General features: G+C 54.1%; 1 protein-coding gene across 16 annotated transcripts in view; it reads right to left on the bottom strand.

The window, feature by feature from the left end:
* Positions 1-18,523, bottom strand: part of PLEKHA6 (pleckstrin homology domain containing A6) — a 143,999-nt gene that overhangs the window by 15,567 nt on the left and 109,909 nt on the right. For 13 of the 16 annotated variants that reach the window (XR_012897848.1, XM_075910152.1, XM_075910155.1 and 10 more), the window contains 7 exons: positions 14,915-14,995; positions 11,796-11,864; positions 9,591-9,671; positions 8,922-9,071; positions 7,475-7,570; positions 5,358-5,469; positions 4,194-4,333 (listed from right to left, as the gene is read on the bottom strand). Coding sequence is in view for 15 of the 16 variants with exons in the window: in XM_075910152.1 (XP_075766267.1) it covers positions 4,194-4,333; positions 5,358-5,469; positions 7,475-7,570; positions 8,922-9,071; positions 9,591-9,671; positions 11,796-11,864; positions 14,915-14,995 (729 nt within the window). In the remaining variant the exon portion in view is untranslated. The remainder of the gene's footprint in view (positions 1-4,193; positions 4,334-5,357; positions 5,470-7,474; positions 7,571-8,921; positions 9,072-9,590; positions 9,672-11,795; positions 11,865-14,914; positions 14,996-18,523) is intronic. The other 3 variants (XM_075910156.1, XM_075910158.1, XM_075910162.1) reach the window with 1 other exon arrangement.

Below are 18,523 nucleotides of genomic sequence, written 5' to 3'. Positions count from 1 at the left end.
GCTGGGTTACTCCAGCTCTCACCGCCATGGTGAGTGCAGGAGAAGCCATCCTCTGCTAGTCCCCTGTATTCTCCTGGGCCACCCTGAGCCCTGGGGTCCCATCCATAGGACATTTGAGGCGGCCACCGCGGGGCCCCCCAAAAGCATGAGACCTAGGGCGGCTGCCCCGAGCCGTCCTGTCGATGAGACGGCTCTGCTCAAGTGATTTGCTCCCTAGGTTGGACGAGCCATTAACAGATCGTGCTCCGCAGTCTGCGAAGTTCGTGAGTCTGCCAAGCAGCGACAGGAAGCACAAGCCACGGAGCTTTAGAAAAATCATGGTGTCGTGGGCAGAACCTGAAAAAATCAGCAGAAGCCCAGAGAAAGGTTGTTTCTCTACCCTTGTGCCCTGCCACGTCTGCAACAATCCTGCCTCAGCTCCTCTTCCTCCTGCTTCCATTTCCACTCAGACAACATTCCCCGTGGCCTCCCAATCATGGCAGAGGTGGGTGGATGGCAGGTAAGGCCATGAGTGCAGAGGACATTGGATGGGTTGGAAGAACGAGCCAGTGAGGGGTTGAAACCTCAGCCACTTGCACTAATTCCTCTCCTGCACTCAGCCCTAGCTCAGCACCTCCCTGCAGCGTGTCTCCTTTCTAGGGGCCTCACTCGGCATCCTGAGGGTTAATTAAGCCTTGGGGTGGCCAGCATTCATAACGACCACATCTCAGAACATTGTCCTCAAAAAGCAACCACTCCCCTGCAAATGAAAAAGGCTTCTGACCAAAACACCCATTTTTGCAGAAAATTTTCATTTTGCTCGATCTTTGCCTGGTATGACGAAACATTTTGACCAAAAAGAAAAATAACATCAAGGAAAAGATTCAGAATAAAATAATTCAGGAAAATTCATTATATTTTGGTGGGATTTTTTTGTAATTCTTTTCTACTATGATATCAAAAAACAGTTTTTAAAGTGAAAGAGAGTAGATTTTCCCCTTAATTTCTTGCTCTTTAAAAACAAACCCACGTCCTCCTCTATTTCAGTGGAAGAAAAACAGAAAGTTTTAAAAGCAGGATTTTCCCTCCACTAAACAAAACAAACATTTTCACCAAAAAACCCCCACGTTTCAGAAAAAATTTCAAACAAAATGGAAATGTTTCCTTGTAAAAAAAAAAAACAAAGTTGTCTCCATGCATTTATACATGCACAGGTCAGGCTGCAGGCATGCAACGCTTGTATGCGTAAACACCTATTGGCACTGACAATTTAACTGCTTGTTCGTGCTATTACCTTGAGGGTGCATGTGCATGGTTTGGCACGCCCAAGTATCCAGCCTCACACACTAGCATGCATTTTGCATGGGTGAGCTCACTTAGCTGCATGATGCTTGCTCTTTTTGTGGGGGTAAGTATTCAAGTTTTGGCCCCATGAATCTAAAAGAGTGAGCATTGTTCAGAGTCTCTCAGACAAGAGAAGACTCAGCACTTGACTCCAAAGACCAGGAATTTACTGGCCTGATTGTGCTCTGGTGTGGGTGTAAATCAGGAGTGACACCTGAAATTAGTGCAGTCACGCTGGTGTGAGATCAGAATCAGGCTCTGGACAGTTAATTTGTTACAGCCTAGTGCTGGAAGTGGCAGTATCCAGGCTGAATGAAGAAAGCCAGAGGGAGGATGGAAGTGAAAAGCCAAGAGGAACCAGGCTGCTGGGCATGTGATGCTGCACATTTGAGTCTCCTGTGGGTGCCAAGCTGGAGCATGACATTGGCCTAAGGAAGAATCACTGGGAGGCCAGGAAGAGGCTCTGGAATTCTCTACTCACTCATGTGGCGGGTCCATAATGCCTGGCTTTCACAGCATCTTAGTGGCTGGCACAGTATCCCCTTCTCTGCACTGAGACCAGGCTGGCTTTAAGGGCGTTTCAGAGCATCTGTCTTTGGAGCTCAGCCACCCCAGTTCCAATGGGCCCAGCAGCAGTGTACCAGAAGCAGGCCTGGGGGCACACTTTGAGCAAGGTTTTAAGCACCGCGGCGTTCCATGGACAAGAAAATACTCGGCTCTTGCATAGCAAGCTGCACTAGTCTCAAAGGAGGCCATCGCAGGCCCCACTGGGCAATAGGGGTGTGAATGGTTAACCGGTAGGGGCTGGAGCAGCCCCTCCAAACCCCCAGGGTCCACCACAGGCAGGGGATGCACTGACCAACCAGATGATCAGCGCAGCCTTTGTCTGTGGCGGGCGGGGGGAGGGAGTGTGCACTCCAGCCCACTCCCCTTTTAATCAGTTAATGAGTTAAACAGAATATTTAACCAATTAAATGGGATTTTACATCCCTATTGGGCGGAGGGGGAAGCTGAAACACTGAGTTAGGCAGCACCTCGCCCATGGTCAGTGGCACGGCTGGAAACAGAACCTGGCTCTTCTGGGTGCAGGCCAGGTCCCTGCTTCTCAGACCATCTTGCCTGCCAATAAGTAATGAAGGGGGCAGAGCATTCCCACCTTGGAATGCCTGCAGGGCCTGGCTGCAGAAGGGCTCGGGCATAGCGTGTCCTTGTGAAAGCTGCTGCCCCGTGTCCATGCGTCTCCAGCTTGCCCATGGGGCATGCATGGCTCCCTGTGGGCAGCTTGCTCCCTGTACCTCTCCAGTGTGTGCAGCCATCTCTGCTTTGCACCCTCCCACCTTATTCCCACGGCTTTCCTGCTAGCCAGCTCCGGTTCCCCATGGGGAATGGGGATACTTCTGTGGAGACGCTTTGATACCTGTCCCCTCTTGGCCTCGCCGCTTTGCTGCCAGGAAGGAGAGTTAGGGTACGGCCAGAAGCGGCTCTCGCTAGGGAGCGGAGGAACAGTCGGAGGAGACTCCAGGGGGACGTACGATTTGGGGAGGGGAGGTCGAGGCGGGCCTGGTTCCTGGGGCAGAGAGGAAGCCAAAGTGTTAGACGCAACGGCAGGGAAACTGAGAGAACAGGAAGGAAAAGAAAGTTAGCAAGCGACCGAGACAAAGAGAGGCACTGAGCCCAAGGCGAGAGCAGCTGGAGCCCAGTCAATACAGCCGGTTCTGCTTCCAGGCTGAGCATTCGCTGTAGGACGCAGCAATGCCACCTCTCACCTCAAGTCTACAGCCAAGACCCCCACACCCAGCAATCAGCGTTCCCTGTAAGCCGGGCGCTTGGGCAACCACTCAGGAGAGATTCAAATGCTGCCCAGCTGATTAGCAAAGCGTCCACAGTTAGGTTTGTGTTTCTAATGGTGGTGCACATTCACACATGCTTCAGGGCATATAGAAAAAAATTATTCTGCACATGGGTGGAAAAGATTAGAAGGAACATTGCCAGCATCCCCTTCCTTTCACCAGAGGGACTGTTTACCTGCACTTGACGTGTTTACACCAGTGGGAGCCAGGCAGGGTAACTCCACATGCTGCTGTGAATACACCCCCCAGAAAAACGATATCCCAGATCCGCTCACCCAGCCCTGGCCAGTCCTCCTGTTTTCGGAGGCCGGGCTCTCGCCCTTTGTTTCAGCATCACCATGACTTCGGTACCAGCTGGGCAGCCAACAGAAACTGAGAAGCCTCCCGAAACTAACATAACTCACTGGCCTCCATTTGAGTTTCTCTCTTTCTATCTAGGGAACATCCAACATGCCCAGCACTGGGTTATCTCGGTGCTGTCATGGCTTTGAATGCGGGTCTCGCCAAAAGCTGGTCTCAAGCCAAACAAGGAGAGCAGAGAACAACAGGAATGTCTGGGCAATCTCAGATGAAGGGAAACTAGGGAGTTTCAGGCAGCTCTAGGGTTCACTGAGCCCAGTCCCCAGTTTGAAGCATCCGTCGCCTTTGGTGCTGTTCCAAGTGGGAACCCAGGTCTCAGTCCAAAGTTTGCAAGTGGCCCATTTTACAAGGGGCTGAACCAAAACCTGCTTCTCTACATCCTGGGACTTCTGGGCCCCAATTTGCACCCGAAATGTGCATAGCCCTTCCTCCCCCATCTTCCCAATGGGCCACACCACAGCTCCATGTCCAGATCCACCTCCACCTTGGCCCTGACTTGTGCTGCCTGATCCCAGCTCTAGGGAGAAGCCCCGGCTCATGGGACGGGAAAGCCGGGAGTGCCACCTGCTGGTGCGAAGAGAAAATCACCCGGGGAAAAGCCATAGAGCTCCCTTCCCGGGGCTACCTGCACTAGCCCCATGCAACAGCGGCTCCACTCACCTCGCTGGTCCCTTGCTTGGTGGGCGAGCCCTGGGAGCCCGACACGAGGGAGAAAGGGCTCAGGGGGCTGGTGAGGCTGGCAGAGCTCAAGGGGCTGGCGGGACTGTTGGAGCTGAAGGTTCCCGAGGGGCCGGCAGCCACTGCGGAGACATGAGAGAGGAGAGAGCGGGATTGAGTGTGCCGCTCAGAGGCAGGCACAGCAGGGAAGGGCCATCGAACCCAGGGCTTCGGAGCTGCCGCTCGGACAGCTGCTCTTTCAGCGCCGCATGTCGCATTCAATGCCGGCGGTGCGGCCGTGCGCCGGGGATCCAATCGTCGCCGGTGCAGGTGTCGATACGGGCTTCCCCCCCCCCGGGGAGCTATTCAGAGCAAGCTGCAGCCAGGCAGCGCCACATGCAGCCGACGCCTTCTGGAGGAAGCAGCAGGAGGCTGTCCTGAGGAGGGACCTGATGTGCGCGTTGGGGAGGACCTAGAGATGGGACCTCGTGGGCTCATTTCAGACACCCTGGCTGCCTGTGGGACTGCCTTTAACACAGCCCTGGGGCTCCAACCCACATCCTTTTGCTCAAAAAACCAAATCTGCGGAGATCCTCCATTAGACAGGCTACTCTTAGGGCCCCTCCCCTCTGTGGGCTGCAGCCGCGCAAGTTGGGAACTGGTGATGCTCACCGGGTAATGGTTAGCTTACTTGGGAGCAGCCCCCCACGGAAGCAGCAGGCCAAGGGGAGGGGGCCTGCCAGCTCCTAGCCCGTGTTGGCAGGGAGCCGGCAGCCTCTCTCCCTTCTCCCTCACCTGCCTTTTCCAGCCAGTGCGGGGCCGGAAACAGCCAGGCTGGAGCAGCGCTTGCTTGTGACGGAGGGGTCGCTCCAGCCTGGCCGTGGTGGGCAGGGAGGCCTGGATCAGTTAACTGATTAAACGGGGTTTTACATCTCTAGCAGCCCCAGGAGAGCGACACAGTCACGGAGCCCGGAGCCGGCATGCCACCGAACGCCAGGAACATGTGATGTTCGGGCCTGTCCCTAAGCCGCAGGGCGACTGTGCTGGCGGGGGGATGACAGGACGTAGGGCGCGAGACACCTCTGCAGCCAGCAGCCTCTAGCTGCCAGGCCAGGGGAAGGGAGGGAGCGGCAGGCCCAGGGCAGGACGGGCGGAGGCAGCGCTCACCTCTGTGTTTGGCAGTGTCCGTGCCCCGGGAGGGGTTGTTCTTCCTCAGCCCCTCCATCACGTCCTGGATCCGCCAGATCTCCTTCTGGATTTGCCGGTTGAGCATCTCGTTCTGCCAGGGCCAAGGTGCAGAGAGTCAGAGCAGCCCAGTCCCAGGAACGCTGCGTGGCCCTGCCCACCTGCCCTCTGAGGCGATGTTTAGGTGACAGTCGCAGCACTGGCATGACGACGGAAGAGGTTCTTCTGCCACCGTGGTTCATCCCCTCCCTCCGAGAAGTGGTCGCAGGGGGAATTTGTCCTCCCACCTTGCACCATCTAGACCAGGGTTTAAGGCTTAACCGCCTCTCTCAGGGGTGTGATTTTTTTACACCCCCCGAGCAAAGCTGCTAGGCAACCCACGGGCTAGGTGTAGGCCAGGCCTGACTTATCCTGTGTCTCTATCCTCAGCTCCTCCTCCAGCCTGCTAATGGTGGGGACACCCGCCCAGCACCATCACGAAGGGGGTGTCTGAGCAAGGAGCAGGACCTGCTGGGGGCATGAGCGAGGAGTGAATAGCGAAGGGCTTTGCAGGGCAAGTTGGCCCCAGCATGCCCGGAGCACACAGTGGGCTGATTACTGGCCTCTCCCCCACTCCCCGACCCCTCACGTCCATCATAAAGGGCCCGAAAATGGAATGCAGCATCAGAATCCGTCGCCTGCTCGGAAAACGAACAGCGAGGCTGGGATCCACAAAGGCATTTCGGCACCTACAGACCTCTGTGCATGCCCATGGGAGTTAGGCATCTAAAGACCTTTGTGATTCTCCTTCCCCTCTCCACCAAGTCCACGTCAGTGTTCATCTTGCATAGATGCTGCCATGCTGCTGCCCGGCCATTTTGATAGCAGCAGGTGACAATTATCTGGCGAATTTAGCCCTTGTGCTAAGTAACAGCCTTTCCCAAGAGCAGCATATTAACAAGAGCTTTGTTCCTGAATAGCGTGGGGCGGGGGAAGTGCCACTTAGTCGTGGGAGCGTGGGAGACTCAGAATTCCTGAGCTCCAATCCCAGAACTGCCACCGACTGGCTCCACCCTCGGCCCCGCTGGGCTAACATGTCTCCGCTGGCGGGGCAGCTGCGAAGATGGACGTTTGCATGGTGCTCCAGTTCTGTGTCGGCCATTTTACCTTACAGTGAGGCACGTTAATGCCCAGTTTACCTCAGCCCTATCTCTGAAGCAGACAGAGCCCCCGTATATACGTGATCGGGTAATGACGCTCACGTTTCAAAGAGCTGCATAATTACGGGGCCCCATTAAAAAAAATAGGAGAAAGGGGCAACACTTGCCTACTGAAGGAAGCAGCACTTGCTTAATATGCAGGCAAAGGCAAAGCTTGAAGGGGCTGTGCTAGGGTTATCTACCCATCAAGCTTAGTATTTAAAAGGAGCAGGGTTTAGTCTAGCATGAGTGCCATGGTTTAGGCACAAGGAAGGAAGGATACTGGACTGGCCTCAAAAAGATAGTTATGGACGGGGTGTGCTTTGAGCAAGTCCTGTTGAATATCTATCCCCGTGTCATTAGTCAATCCCGAGTCATTTGAAGACCCCTGGGGCCAATTCCATGCAACGTTAAATAGTGTAAATATGGTGTCGTGAGCATAGAATTCAATGGAATCACACTGGATTTACACTCCCCTTGCTTCCCAGGACCCTGTATTTTCAGAACCATGCACGCAAATGACTGAGCATAAAACTCCACACACATTGGCATCTCTCGTGTGCGCGGGCAGTCACTGAGCCTGCATGTACAATCCCATTTGCTGCACAGTTAGTGTGGCTGCCTATGCAGTCCCGGTAATTGGGCACACAACTTAGATGCCCGAACATGCTTACATTTGCACGTGCAAGCTTCTGAAAATTGACGTAAATAAGAATAAATTCTAGCCCTTATTTATACCAATTTCAAAGCAGAACTCTACGGGCATTAGTGGAGTTACTCCTGATTTACACCAGACCAGAATCAGGCCCTAGGGAACTGATCTAGGTGTCCAGAAAGGCTGGGATCTCCTTTTCCATGCACCCAGCCCGATCCCAGGATTCATTAGCGCTTGCCTGACTGGGCCTGGTCCCAGGCTCTCACCTGGATGTCCAAGTTCAGCTGTTCCCACAAGTCGTCGTGCAGGGCTGACACCTCGCCCTCCAAGTTCTCGTACTCTATGGTGCTGTTGGCCAAGGCCTGCAGGGATTTGCAAACACCTCCATCAGGAAATCAATTCCTGTTTGTGTCCATGGGAGCAGGCGCAGTGAACCCAGGAGAAAGAGAAGCCTGGGAGATGGGTGGATCCTGGCATGTGTCATAGCATGGGGCTGGGCATGGATGTATGGTACGGTCAACAAGGCCACTGCTCACATCCTCTCCTAGTGGATACTCAGTGGAATCCTCCAGGGACAAGCTTTCTCTTCCACCTAAGGAAAGGCGTCCCCTGGCATTGCTGCCTGTTGGGAATACCGGGCTGGGCTGCGAATGGCATGTGAGCCAGGAGACAAATCAGAGGAAGCCCACAGAGAAAGCTATGGGGCTTTGTTCCCTAGGAACAGCAGACGCTAGGGCGCCGGATCAGTGGTGGCAGTAGTGGGATAGGCAGGGTGTAATGACAGGTATTGTCTGTGCTGAATAACGTTCTGGGGAGGCAGCTAATTGTTCCCGTCTCTGATCCTGAATTACTTTGGAGCCGGCAGGGGCTGTGCTAGGAGCAGAGAGAAGCAGGGGATGATGTAAATGCATTTGGGGTCAGGGGTTGGGAGGCAAAGCGGGAGTGCAGAAAAGCAAGGAATGCAAACTGAACATATTGCTCCCAGGCAGGCACCCCATCTCAGTGCTGCAGGGGTTAATACTTTTGGTCCCTGGCTGAGAGGCTTTGGCTCCTCTCGGTTCCCAGTGAGATGCTGGGATGTGTCCCCCCCCCCCCACCCCCACACACACACTTTAATGACAGGAAAAGGCGAGGCAGAGGCAATGCCTGGACAAAGGAGAGGAAAGAGGAGAGATTTATCCCCACTCGGCTGAGTTGGCAGAGACATTCTCCCCCTCCAATGCCAGGTCTCCCAGGCTCTCACAGCCCCAGCCGTGTGGAAAGCCAAAGACAGGCTGCCCCTTGCGCCCAGGCTTCATCCACTCAGCTCGTGCTGCTGCTGAGAAAGAGACACCCACCGCTAAGCGAGGTCCATGCTGGCTGCCATGCAGACGCCAGGCTCTATGCTGGGGCAGCTATTCCACGGCGGAGCAGAATAGTTGAGGTGCCTGGCACTGCGTGAGTTAAAACCGCCTGGCACACGGGCTTCTGTTTTACAGAGAACTCCCCCCACCCCGTCCTCCCCACAAGCAGGACGTGCCCAAGCATGCGCTGCCCCAACCAAGCCCCCGGAACAGCACACGGCCCCTCTCGAGACTAGAGGACCACTGGCCCTTACCATGGCATGGCTTCACTTGCGGGCGGGGCACGGGGGAAATGGGAGCTCTGTCCCCATGACACCCCTGGAAGGAGGAGGGGTCCCCAGCAGTGGCAAGTTGAGGGGGGGGGCATTACCGTGCTGGCCTGAGACAGCTCCACCCGGATGTTGATCAGCTGATTCTGGAGGGATTCCTTCTTGTGCAGCAGCTTCTCGGGGTAGGCGGGCTGGCTCCCGAACATCTCCAACTCCTGGTGGGTGCCCATCAGGGCGCTCTCCAGGCTCTCCTAGCCAGAGGGAGAAGAGGGTAACCCAAGCCGCATCGCCTCCCTCCCCTCGTACTCGCAGAGCACTCGGCCTTGGCAAGCCAGGAGGCTGGCATTGGAAAGGGCCTTTTCTGCAGCAGCAGGGGCTGAGGGTCACCGTCCTGGGGAACACCTGCTGTGAGCAGATCTGTCCGGGTGGTGGGCAGGGCTGCAGAAATGCCTCGCCCTTGGCAAAGCGCCTGCAAGTAGGGGGGATGGCCACTGTCAGGTTAAGGCCCTGGCACGGGACTCCGGAGACCTGGGTTTGTTTCCCAGCCCTGCTGCAGTGATCTCGGGGGAGGCACCCAGACAGAAATACCTGCCTGGTGGGAAGCCTGAGGTTGCTTCAACCACCCACCGTGTGGTGGCTTAAAAACTGCTCTCCCCTCCCCCGGGTGAAGTGCAAGGTTGGCCAGCAGGAGGCCCGGCTAGCCCCAGTGCCCGGGTGCCCCCAGAGTGGTAGTAACCAGTGTGCTCAGTTCCCCTCCCTAAGCCACTTACCTTCTCTGCCCGGAGCTGCTGCACCAGCCTGTCCTGCTCCCTCACCACCTTGTTTTGCTCACACAGTTTCCCCAGCAGCTTCTGTCCCCAGGCAAGGAAAGAAAAGAGGGGAGGGGAGAAGAACATGAAGAGCAAGATGCATCCACGGTGTGATGGCGCGGGGGGACCTCAGATCCGGGACGAAGCAGGCCTGGCCAGTAACAAGCCCTTGCAGGCTCTGGGGTACTATGCTGCCTCGTCAGGGCCAGGTCCCCATTCCTGTCCTGCCAACATGAAAACCTTTGGGCAAATAATGGGGAGGGGTCAGGGTACTTTGTTGGCATCAGATCCATTGGCATCTGCAGGCCGTTCAGAGCAAGCTGTCCCACACCCCAGGGTGCAGCGTCACCTCTGCTCACCTGAGCACTGACTGGCCAACGTCCCACCCACCGCAACGGGCACTACGGAGCCGCACAAGCATGGGGACTGTACCTCTGCCCGGCCCCATTCCCCGGGTGCCCTGCAGCATGAAAGCCCTTCCTCAGTTCCTACCATGGGCCTCTGAGCCCTGATGCCAAGCCAGCGTGGATAACTGACAGGAGAGCGGAGATGGGGTCTGCCCTGCCATAGCACCTTGGGGCACAGTTAAAGACGGAGAAGGCTCATCATGGTAGGTCAGCAAGTCTGTCTCCCCACGACGGCAGGCCACAGATCCAAACTCTCATCCCACTCAAGTCAGGGGTTCCCAGTGGAAGAGGACACGGCCCCCAGTCCGCCTGACAACAGATGAGCACCTGATACACCTTTTATGGCTGGGGTGGGGAACCTTTTTTGGGTCGGGGGCTGCTGACCCACAGGGAAAAAAAAAATCAGTCAGGGGCTACACAAAAGTGAGAAGCAAAAAAACCTCCCAAAACAAACCCAGCCCTCACTGACGTGGCCTCTGACTAAGCAGAAAGACACTCCCCACATTCCCCTCCCACACCAGAGCCTAGGGGAGAGCGGGCTAGTAGATTTTGTGGGGCCCTCTAGGCTCTGGGGTGGGGCAAAAAATGAGTGGTTTAGTGCATGGGAGGGGCCTGTCAGGAAGCAGGCTGGGGGTGTGGGACGTTGGTGGGTCTGGGAGGGTGCAGGAACGGGCTGGGTGGGAAGTAGGGTGCAGTAGGGGGTGCAGCAGCAGGCTGGGGGGGGGGGTGTCACAGGGTTGGATGCTAGAGGGAGCCCTGAGCCTCAGCAGCTGGATCCAGGCCATAGGTTCCCCACCCTTGTTCTACGGTGTTAGCTTGCACCCCAGAGACCCTACAGTATCTCTCATTTCTAGCGCCTATTCAGGGTCACTTTTCAGGCCATAGCTATAGGGTGAGGCACCTCCAGCAACCAGAGGGGCTATTGTCTCTTTACCATGTCATTGGGTCACAGGTGGGGAGGACACGGTCAGGACTGTCCTTAGGGGCCCTGTGCCCGATGGCAGGTGAAGGGGGTGATTTTTTAGAGATGTGATTTTATAATCTTCTGCACCACACTAATGGAACATTTTTAAAACAAATTGTAAACTCAGGCCTGGTCAATTTCACATAGGAAATTGAGACTGACAGTATCTCTCTGTGGTTGGCAAATGCTTGTCGAATGGCTTCATTGCCACTTGACTGGCTCTTGCACAGGTTTTGCTGATCACTCTGGCAGGCTGTGTCACTTGTAAGTTAACTAAATCCTCTCCAGAGGAAGCAGAGCCACAAAACAGGGAGCCACAAAAGCAGGAAGAGGTAAATGGGTGGGCATTAAGACCCAGCGGTGCCCCAAATTTTCAGATGCCCTACGCAGCCACGCATTCTGCGTATGGGTAAGGATGGATCTGGGTACAGCATTTGGGATTTGCACACCGGGGACCTGCAGCAACTTGGAATCTTCCAGGGGACATTTACTACGCAAGTACCAGCCAAGCCGCCAGGTTGCACACAGAATTACACAGCATGAGGGATGCACACACGGGAAGAAGGAGGGATGCAGCGAAAAGGAAGCAGAAATAGCAAGGACGAGCAAGCCGTATGAGTGAGCAACAGCAAACAATACTGAATGTGCCTGCGCCCTTCCAGCTCTGCTCTGAGAGGGGATGTTCGTCTGACGATAAATAACAGAGCCAGAGGAGGCATAGCCGCCAAAGGGCAGAGGACGTGTGGGTGACATCACAGGGATGGGGAACAGGCAAGCAGAGAGTGCTGTGCTTACATCAGTGTCTTGCTCGCTTATCTTGTAGGCATGTAGAGTCTCTCTGTAGGCCTCTGGGAAGGGAGACACCTGCAATAAGAGGAACCAGTCATTGCTGCCCCTTGCATTCTGACAAGCCTTGTAGGACAGCCGAGGTCGCTGAGGTGGTGAGTAACATTTCCAGCCCACCCGTCCCCCTTTGCCTAGCAATCAAGTCCTCTTCCCCCACAATACTTAGCACGGATGCAATAACAAAGCGTGTGCATGTGAAGAACATTGGCCATCAGTGATTAGACGGATCACCCAATGCCTCAGAAACGGGCTCTTAAAGGTGGCTTAGCCATGCCGCCGTCAGCCCTGGAGAAGCAAACACCTGTTGTCAAGAAGGCACGTGACACGCCTCCGTAGACGGCCAGGAGAACGGCCTAGCAAATGCTCCCCAGCCACGCCAGCAAAGGATGTCCATGATTTAACCGCGTTTGGGGTCCTGGGTTTGGAAACAGATTAGATGTGGCCCTTGTGAATTGTGGTAATCAGTCACCTGCCCGGGCAGTTACCCCGTTTGCATGCCCAACCAGAGGAGTTGGCTGTGCAAATTGCTATGGGGGCCTCGGTAGGGGAAAAGTTTGCACTAGGCTGCCGTGCCTCTGGTTTTCAGAGCGAAGCAGGTCTCAGGGAGGGGTGATGCCTCAAAATGTGAGAGCTGTAGAAAAAGGCCGGGCCTTGCCTGCTCAGAAGGCACCGGGGTCTGTGTGTAAGAGGAGCTAAAGACTGAGCATGCAGCTTATGAGAGGGGTAGGGAGAGAAGAAATGGCTAAATGAGGTCTCAGAATGCCCCTTTCACGGGAGGCTGAGACAAGCTGGTCATCACTAGGATGCTGGGCTAATGGGCAGCGGCCAACAGCAGACCAAAAGAAATGGCTACTGCCGTCACAATGGGACACTGCATGGACGCTCCCCACTCTGGGCTGACTTTCAGTGAGACAGTGGTGCTGGGCTAATGGTTTGGGGTGCTGCAATTTTACCTCCCTATCTTCTTATTACAGCCCATTTGCCGATGGAGAAACCGAGGCAGAGAGGTCACCGGGCCAGCATGTTCAAAACCAGCCAATTATTTGGGGCAGCCTTCAGTTTTAGGTGTCCCACTTGAGAGGCCATGGAGTGGGTGCTCAGCGCCTCTGAAAAGCTGGCCTAAGGTGTCTCAGCCGGGGAATGAAAATCAGTGGGCACGTCTGAAAACGTTTACTCTAAAACGGTTCCCTTCCTTGGAAAACCAGAGTGCGGAGGGTTCCCCAAGCTGGCATGTGGTGTGCAAGGAGACCTCAGCAAAATGCTGAGGTGAAAGGTGTCCAGCAAGAATGTGATAAGGCAAGGTGCTACCCTCACAACCCACAGCTGCAAACGGTCCTGATCCAGTGAGATCCTGAGCAGGGTTTGGCCCAAGGGACCAGGCTGCATCAGAGCAGGACAAGAGAGCCAGTGGGACTTTGTTTTGACTCTCGGTTTTGTATTCAGTCCTCCAAGACTGTACCACCCATCCCAACAAGGGGCGTGTTCCATTTACACACTGGGTACAAATGGCCTCACCTTTCCATCCAAAGTTATCCCTTTCTCAGTGTGATACAGCACAAAATGCCCAACAACCCACCTGACAAGACAACCAGGAGATGCAGTCAGGAGGTTACACTGAACAAAACAGCCCTAGGGCCCACTACAAGAAGACAGAGCGAGTTCTATATTGACCCTACCCAAGGTCCTGCCTGCCCACCGAGAACACGCTATGTCCATCAAAAGCCCAGTGTTCTGTACAAATGTCTGGAAAATACACACCAGACACATTCAGCAAAAGTGAATTCAGTTAACACAGATGGCAGATCTATGAATGATGCTTTGAAAACATGAATGGGTGATGGTAGCGTTCCTGGATGTTATTTTTATGAATGGGCCTTGGCTGCTGTGAGTGTGTGATCTGAAATTACAGGAGGAAATAATAATAGTACCTAGTTGTTATACGCACGTTCTGTACACGGAGCACTGTGCAGAAGTAACATGCTCACTCAGGCCAGGTCCACATTGGGAAATTATTTCAAAATTAGTAAAGTCAACTTAATCACCCCTGATTTAACAAATATGAAATAGCGTGTCCACATTATGGGGAAGCCTCGGAATTAGTCCGAGGCAGGCTCCATGAATGTGGATGCGCTCCCTCGACTTAGAGCCCCTGGAAGCACTAGGGAGTGTTTAGCTCGAATTACTTGGGGAGTTATTTCAAAATAGCGGCACCAGCGCGTCCACACTATGGCTATTTCAAAATAACTCTTTTGGAATTAGCGTTACTCCAGATGAAAAGCAGGAGGACAGATTTCGAATTAAGCAGCCTGTTCTTTGGAAAGTATGGACTTGGTCGTGTGGACGCTCTGCTTATAAATTCAACCTAAGGGGGGTTATTTCAAAATAAAGCCCTAGCGTAGACCACACTCAATGTGTGACATCCCCCCGTCGCGAGAGGATATGAGCCTATTCCTGATCCTCCAGCTCCAAGAACAGAGAACTGTGCTTTGGAGAGGAAGACCCCAGACTATAATTATCTGTCTTACTGTTGTACACAGGAGCCCCTGTGATGGTCTAGGATTCCGCTGTGCTAGGTGCTGTACAAACAGAACAAAAAAGACAGTGCCTGGCCCAAAGTCATAACCTGCTGCTGTCCAACAGTGCTGGGGTCTTTGACTAATTTATCCTCATTGACATGTGAAGAAGTCATCACTCCATTTTACAGATGGGAACTGCCAGGCAGAGAGAGGGCAAGTGTCTCTCCCAAGGTTGCCCAGGGAGTTAGTGGGAAGGGGGGGGGGGATTCCAACTCAGAACTTTCTACGTCCCACCAGAAGTGCAGCCTTTCATGGCAATGTGCAGTGAGATTTGGGGATGGCTTATGGATTTTCCAGGGAAGCGAAGATGGAGCCGCGGGGTTCCCCAAGGAGTGTCTCATCGCTGATGGGTGAGGCGTGGCAATGGGCGGAGATGTGGGGTGGCACGCTCCCAAATGAGCTGTGTGTGTGGGAGGTGGCTGGACGATGGGTCTGCCATGCAAAAGCAGCTGGAATGGGACAGTCCATGGCAGAGCTGCGGTGAGTTCTTACTTGCATGTACAGCTGGGCCCTAGGGGAGGAGTTCTCCACCATTCTGTTCACCATACTGATCAAAGTTTCGCTCTCACTCATCTGCGGCAGACAAGGAAGGAAATTTCAGACGTCAGCACAGACACGGACGCTCCCTCGGGTCCAGCAGGAACGTTCCTGACAGTCCGGGGCGATCTTCGGCATCGGTGAGGGAGGCTTTGGACAGGGCGCCGTGGGCCTCACGCTGTAAGGGACTGAGTGCCGCCGACTCTTCTCAAACAGGACAGCACTGGGAGGTGCTCAGTCCCTTGCCAGGTTGGCACACCTGGGCCACCGCTGCCCAGTTTCTATCCAATTAACTCCACTCTGTGTCTCGTCACCTACCGAAGTTCTGGCCACACGGAGAAAACTTTTACGGGTCAGACGTGAGCTGATCTCAAAGGTCACCCCGCTATCCAGAGAGAAGCAAGCCTACCACCGAGGTCCATGGCTACAAAGCACAGCCAGAGTCCTCAGGGACAAACCAAGAGCTCATGTCCCATGGGATCACTAAAATTCCCCTGCTTCCCACAAAGTGCTGAGAACACGGCTGATCTGCTCTGCAAAGATAGGAGGCCACAGGGGTATTTTCTTCCCCACTCTCTTAATGCCTCCTGTGACTGCACGTGACATCTGGGTCTCCAGCTCTTCCCTGCACCGTGGGAAGAAGACAGACTCCCTAAGGTCCTTAGCAGAGATGGGGCCCAGGGACTGACTCTCCAAGATCCTTGAGCTAAGGAAGAAGCCAGAGTTCTCTCTTTGCTGCTGGGACACATCACGCATCAGCCCCTGGCTCTAGCTCCCCAGATCAGAATTGGTCTCTGTTCCCATTAACGTCCACACTACTGCAATGGTATTATTGCCATACTGGAGCGGCTGGACAGGGTTATAACGCCCTTGAACAATGGGCAATCATTGCGGGGGTCTCTTCGTAAGGGAATGACCACACCTGCCACTGATTCCACCCCCCCATGGCTCACTGTATGTGGCCTGCCTGGGGGCAAGCTGTTAAGCCATCAGTAGGTTGGGTGGCCTTGCAGAAAGACGCCCTCAGAGTCGGAGTCTGCTTTACACTGCCATGTCTGCTATGCCTCACATGCCTTGAACGGATGTAGACTAGACCATCCCGCCACATGGAACCAGCTCTGTCACCACCACAAACGGACTGAATCTCAGAGCGAGATCCCAAGCCTGGAAATACTCAGGAGCAGCTGAAAGGAACTTTCAGCCCCAAATTCGGCATGCGGACCTTCAAGAGAGTTGTATCTGGGAAGCAAATGCCTTTAGAGCCTACACATTCCTTTGTATTTATTTTTGTAAAGAGAAAGGCAGCACCAGCCTTAGTTGAGAAATAAAAAGAGACACAAAGACACTGTTTTGGCAAGACCCTACATTTTAAAAACAGGTTCTAATGTGCATATGAATAAATAAATAAATACTAGCCCCCAAATCCTAGAGCTGGAAGAGACCTCAGGAGGTCATCAAGTCCAGCCCCCTGTGCAAGGCAGGACCAATCCCAACTAAATCAACCCGGCCAGACCTTTGTCAAGCTGAGACTTGATGCTTGCAATACCCAGATAGGATAGATCTTGAAAGTGGCCACTGAACAGAATAAAAGGAAGCAAAACCACATACACCCGATTCTTTAAAAAGACATTCCTACAGTTCTCTGTAACAACCCGAAGGGAAACTTAAAATTGAAATCTCTAATCTTACTGGCTTCCCCCCTCCGTAAGATGAGGATAACCTGGTTTGTTATTGCAGGGCTGTGTACATTACAGTACTTGGTTGCAAGTGACCAAAAGTTTGTCAAACTCCAATTTGCAAGTGTAGTGTTTCACCCGCCAGTTTGTGACGGTCACACCCTGTAAGTATGTACTGCACAAACCAGGTTCTTAGTGTAGGGTTGGCCATTAGTGCTCGACTACTGAGAACCGTTTTCTTTTTTAAATTATAAATAGCATTTTTGGGGTGGTGGTGAAGAAGTGGGATCTGCATGCAAACCACAGTTAAATGGACTTGCCAACAACCCAATGCCGCAATTAAGAGTTCTGATTGTGCACCAAAAAATCTTGCTTTTGTCCCTTTCCTTTCATGCTTTACTAGTAGCACACAAGGGGGAGACCAGTTTAGCACGCAAAGGGTCCGATCCTTGATTGGAGTCACTGGGCATAGCTGTCCGGAAGCCAATGGCATTGCGTCAGTGTACACCAGCTGGGGCTCTTCTCTAAGATGTTCCATTCCAGCTTCCCAGACAAACAGGGAATGAGAACAGAAAGAAGCAAACAGCGCTTTAAAGGGATACTTGGCGTGACTGTCAGTGGGTCTCTCCAAAGGTCAGCAGGGAGAGAGGAGACAGAAAGCCTTTGAGGGAGCGTGTTCAAAGAGTTGAGAAGGGAAACCCTGCTGAGGATGGCTGTGAAATAATCGGGAGAGCTTTTTATTTCACCGACTTCTCCTCGCTCAGCTCTGGCTCTGCTCCAAGCCGGAGAGAAACACCTTGGTGAGTCTTCTACTGATGGGCATCGATGGACTCTGAAAACTCAGGAAATTGGCTCAGGAGCAGCTTCCCTACTGAAACACAGACTTCTGCTGTACTACGGCGCTGGCCTGGGGCATTTCTTTTTCCTCCCCTTTTCACCTCTGCAATTTTCATCCCAAGGCTCCTGGCCAGGTTCCCCAAACCGCTTTCCCCTCCCTCAAGTTTATAACCTGCCTCCAACACACCCTCCGGTGTTTGGCTCAGGTCTAGGATGAGGGATGCGTGTCCGGGTTGGTTCGTGGGTGAGAAGAAGCTGATGCTTCTCCAAGTCCCGCATCAAGTCTCTCGCCTCAGAGAGGAAACTGATGTTGACGCTACTGAATTTGTTAACAGTGGGCTCCAATTTCTGCCCCTTTTCACCAGTGCACGAAGGGGATCCTGCCCGCACAGGCCCACAGACTCACACGCCTGCACCCAGCCGCGTGGCCATGCTGGCTGGATCTTTGTAAACCTTCGCAGTCTGCTCCTACCCTGGACAGAACAGGAGCCCTGATGCTATTCCCAGCCGCTTGGGGAGAGACACTAAGGACTCCAAGCACCACCTCACATGGCTTCCCCCACCCCTCCTCAGAGCAGGAGTCTCAGCACCGAGGTTGAAATGGGCTAAAAGCCCCTTTCCTCCGGACGCTCTCCCGTGACATCATAGCAAAGGTCTGTCGGCAGGGACAGCCCAGCACTGTCCAGACCGTCCCTATGCTGTGGGCAGGGCGGGCGCATTCTCCCAGGCGGTTAGTCCAGAATGCTTCACAAGTGCCCAAATCAGCAGGACTCGGGGCCTGGCTGTGCCTTCCTGAAGCTCTGGTGCCCAAAAACAGCCTGCTGCCCCATTCCGGAAATCTACCTGCCTCCCACCCGCACTCAGACCCAGCGTAAGGAGGTGCACAGCTCCCGGGGACGTGTCTGACCCACGTTCTATGAGAGTGGGTAGACAAACTGAGGGCCAGTGTCTGCTTCCCTTCAATAGTGCCGTGGGGGGTTGGAATCTGGTCCCACATTAGCAATCCCCGTGCTGCCTGGCTGCTGGATTTTGCCCTCACTTACGCTGGTGC

The sequence above is a fragment of the Pelodiscus sinensis genome, chromosome 27 (genome assembly GCF_049634645.1).
Source record: "Pelodiscus sinensis isolate JC-2024 chromosome 27, ASM4963464v1, whole genome shotgun sequence".
NCBI classification, from domain to species: domain Eukaryota; kingdom Metazoa; phylum Chordata; order Testudines; family Trionychidae; genus Pelodiscus; species Pelodiscus sinensis.
The sequence above is the reverse complement of the archived record's forward strand: the minus strand, read 5'-3'. Positions and strand labels throughout refer to the sequence as shown.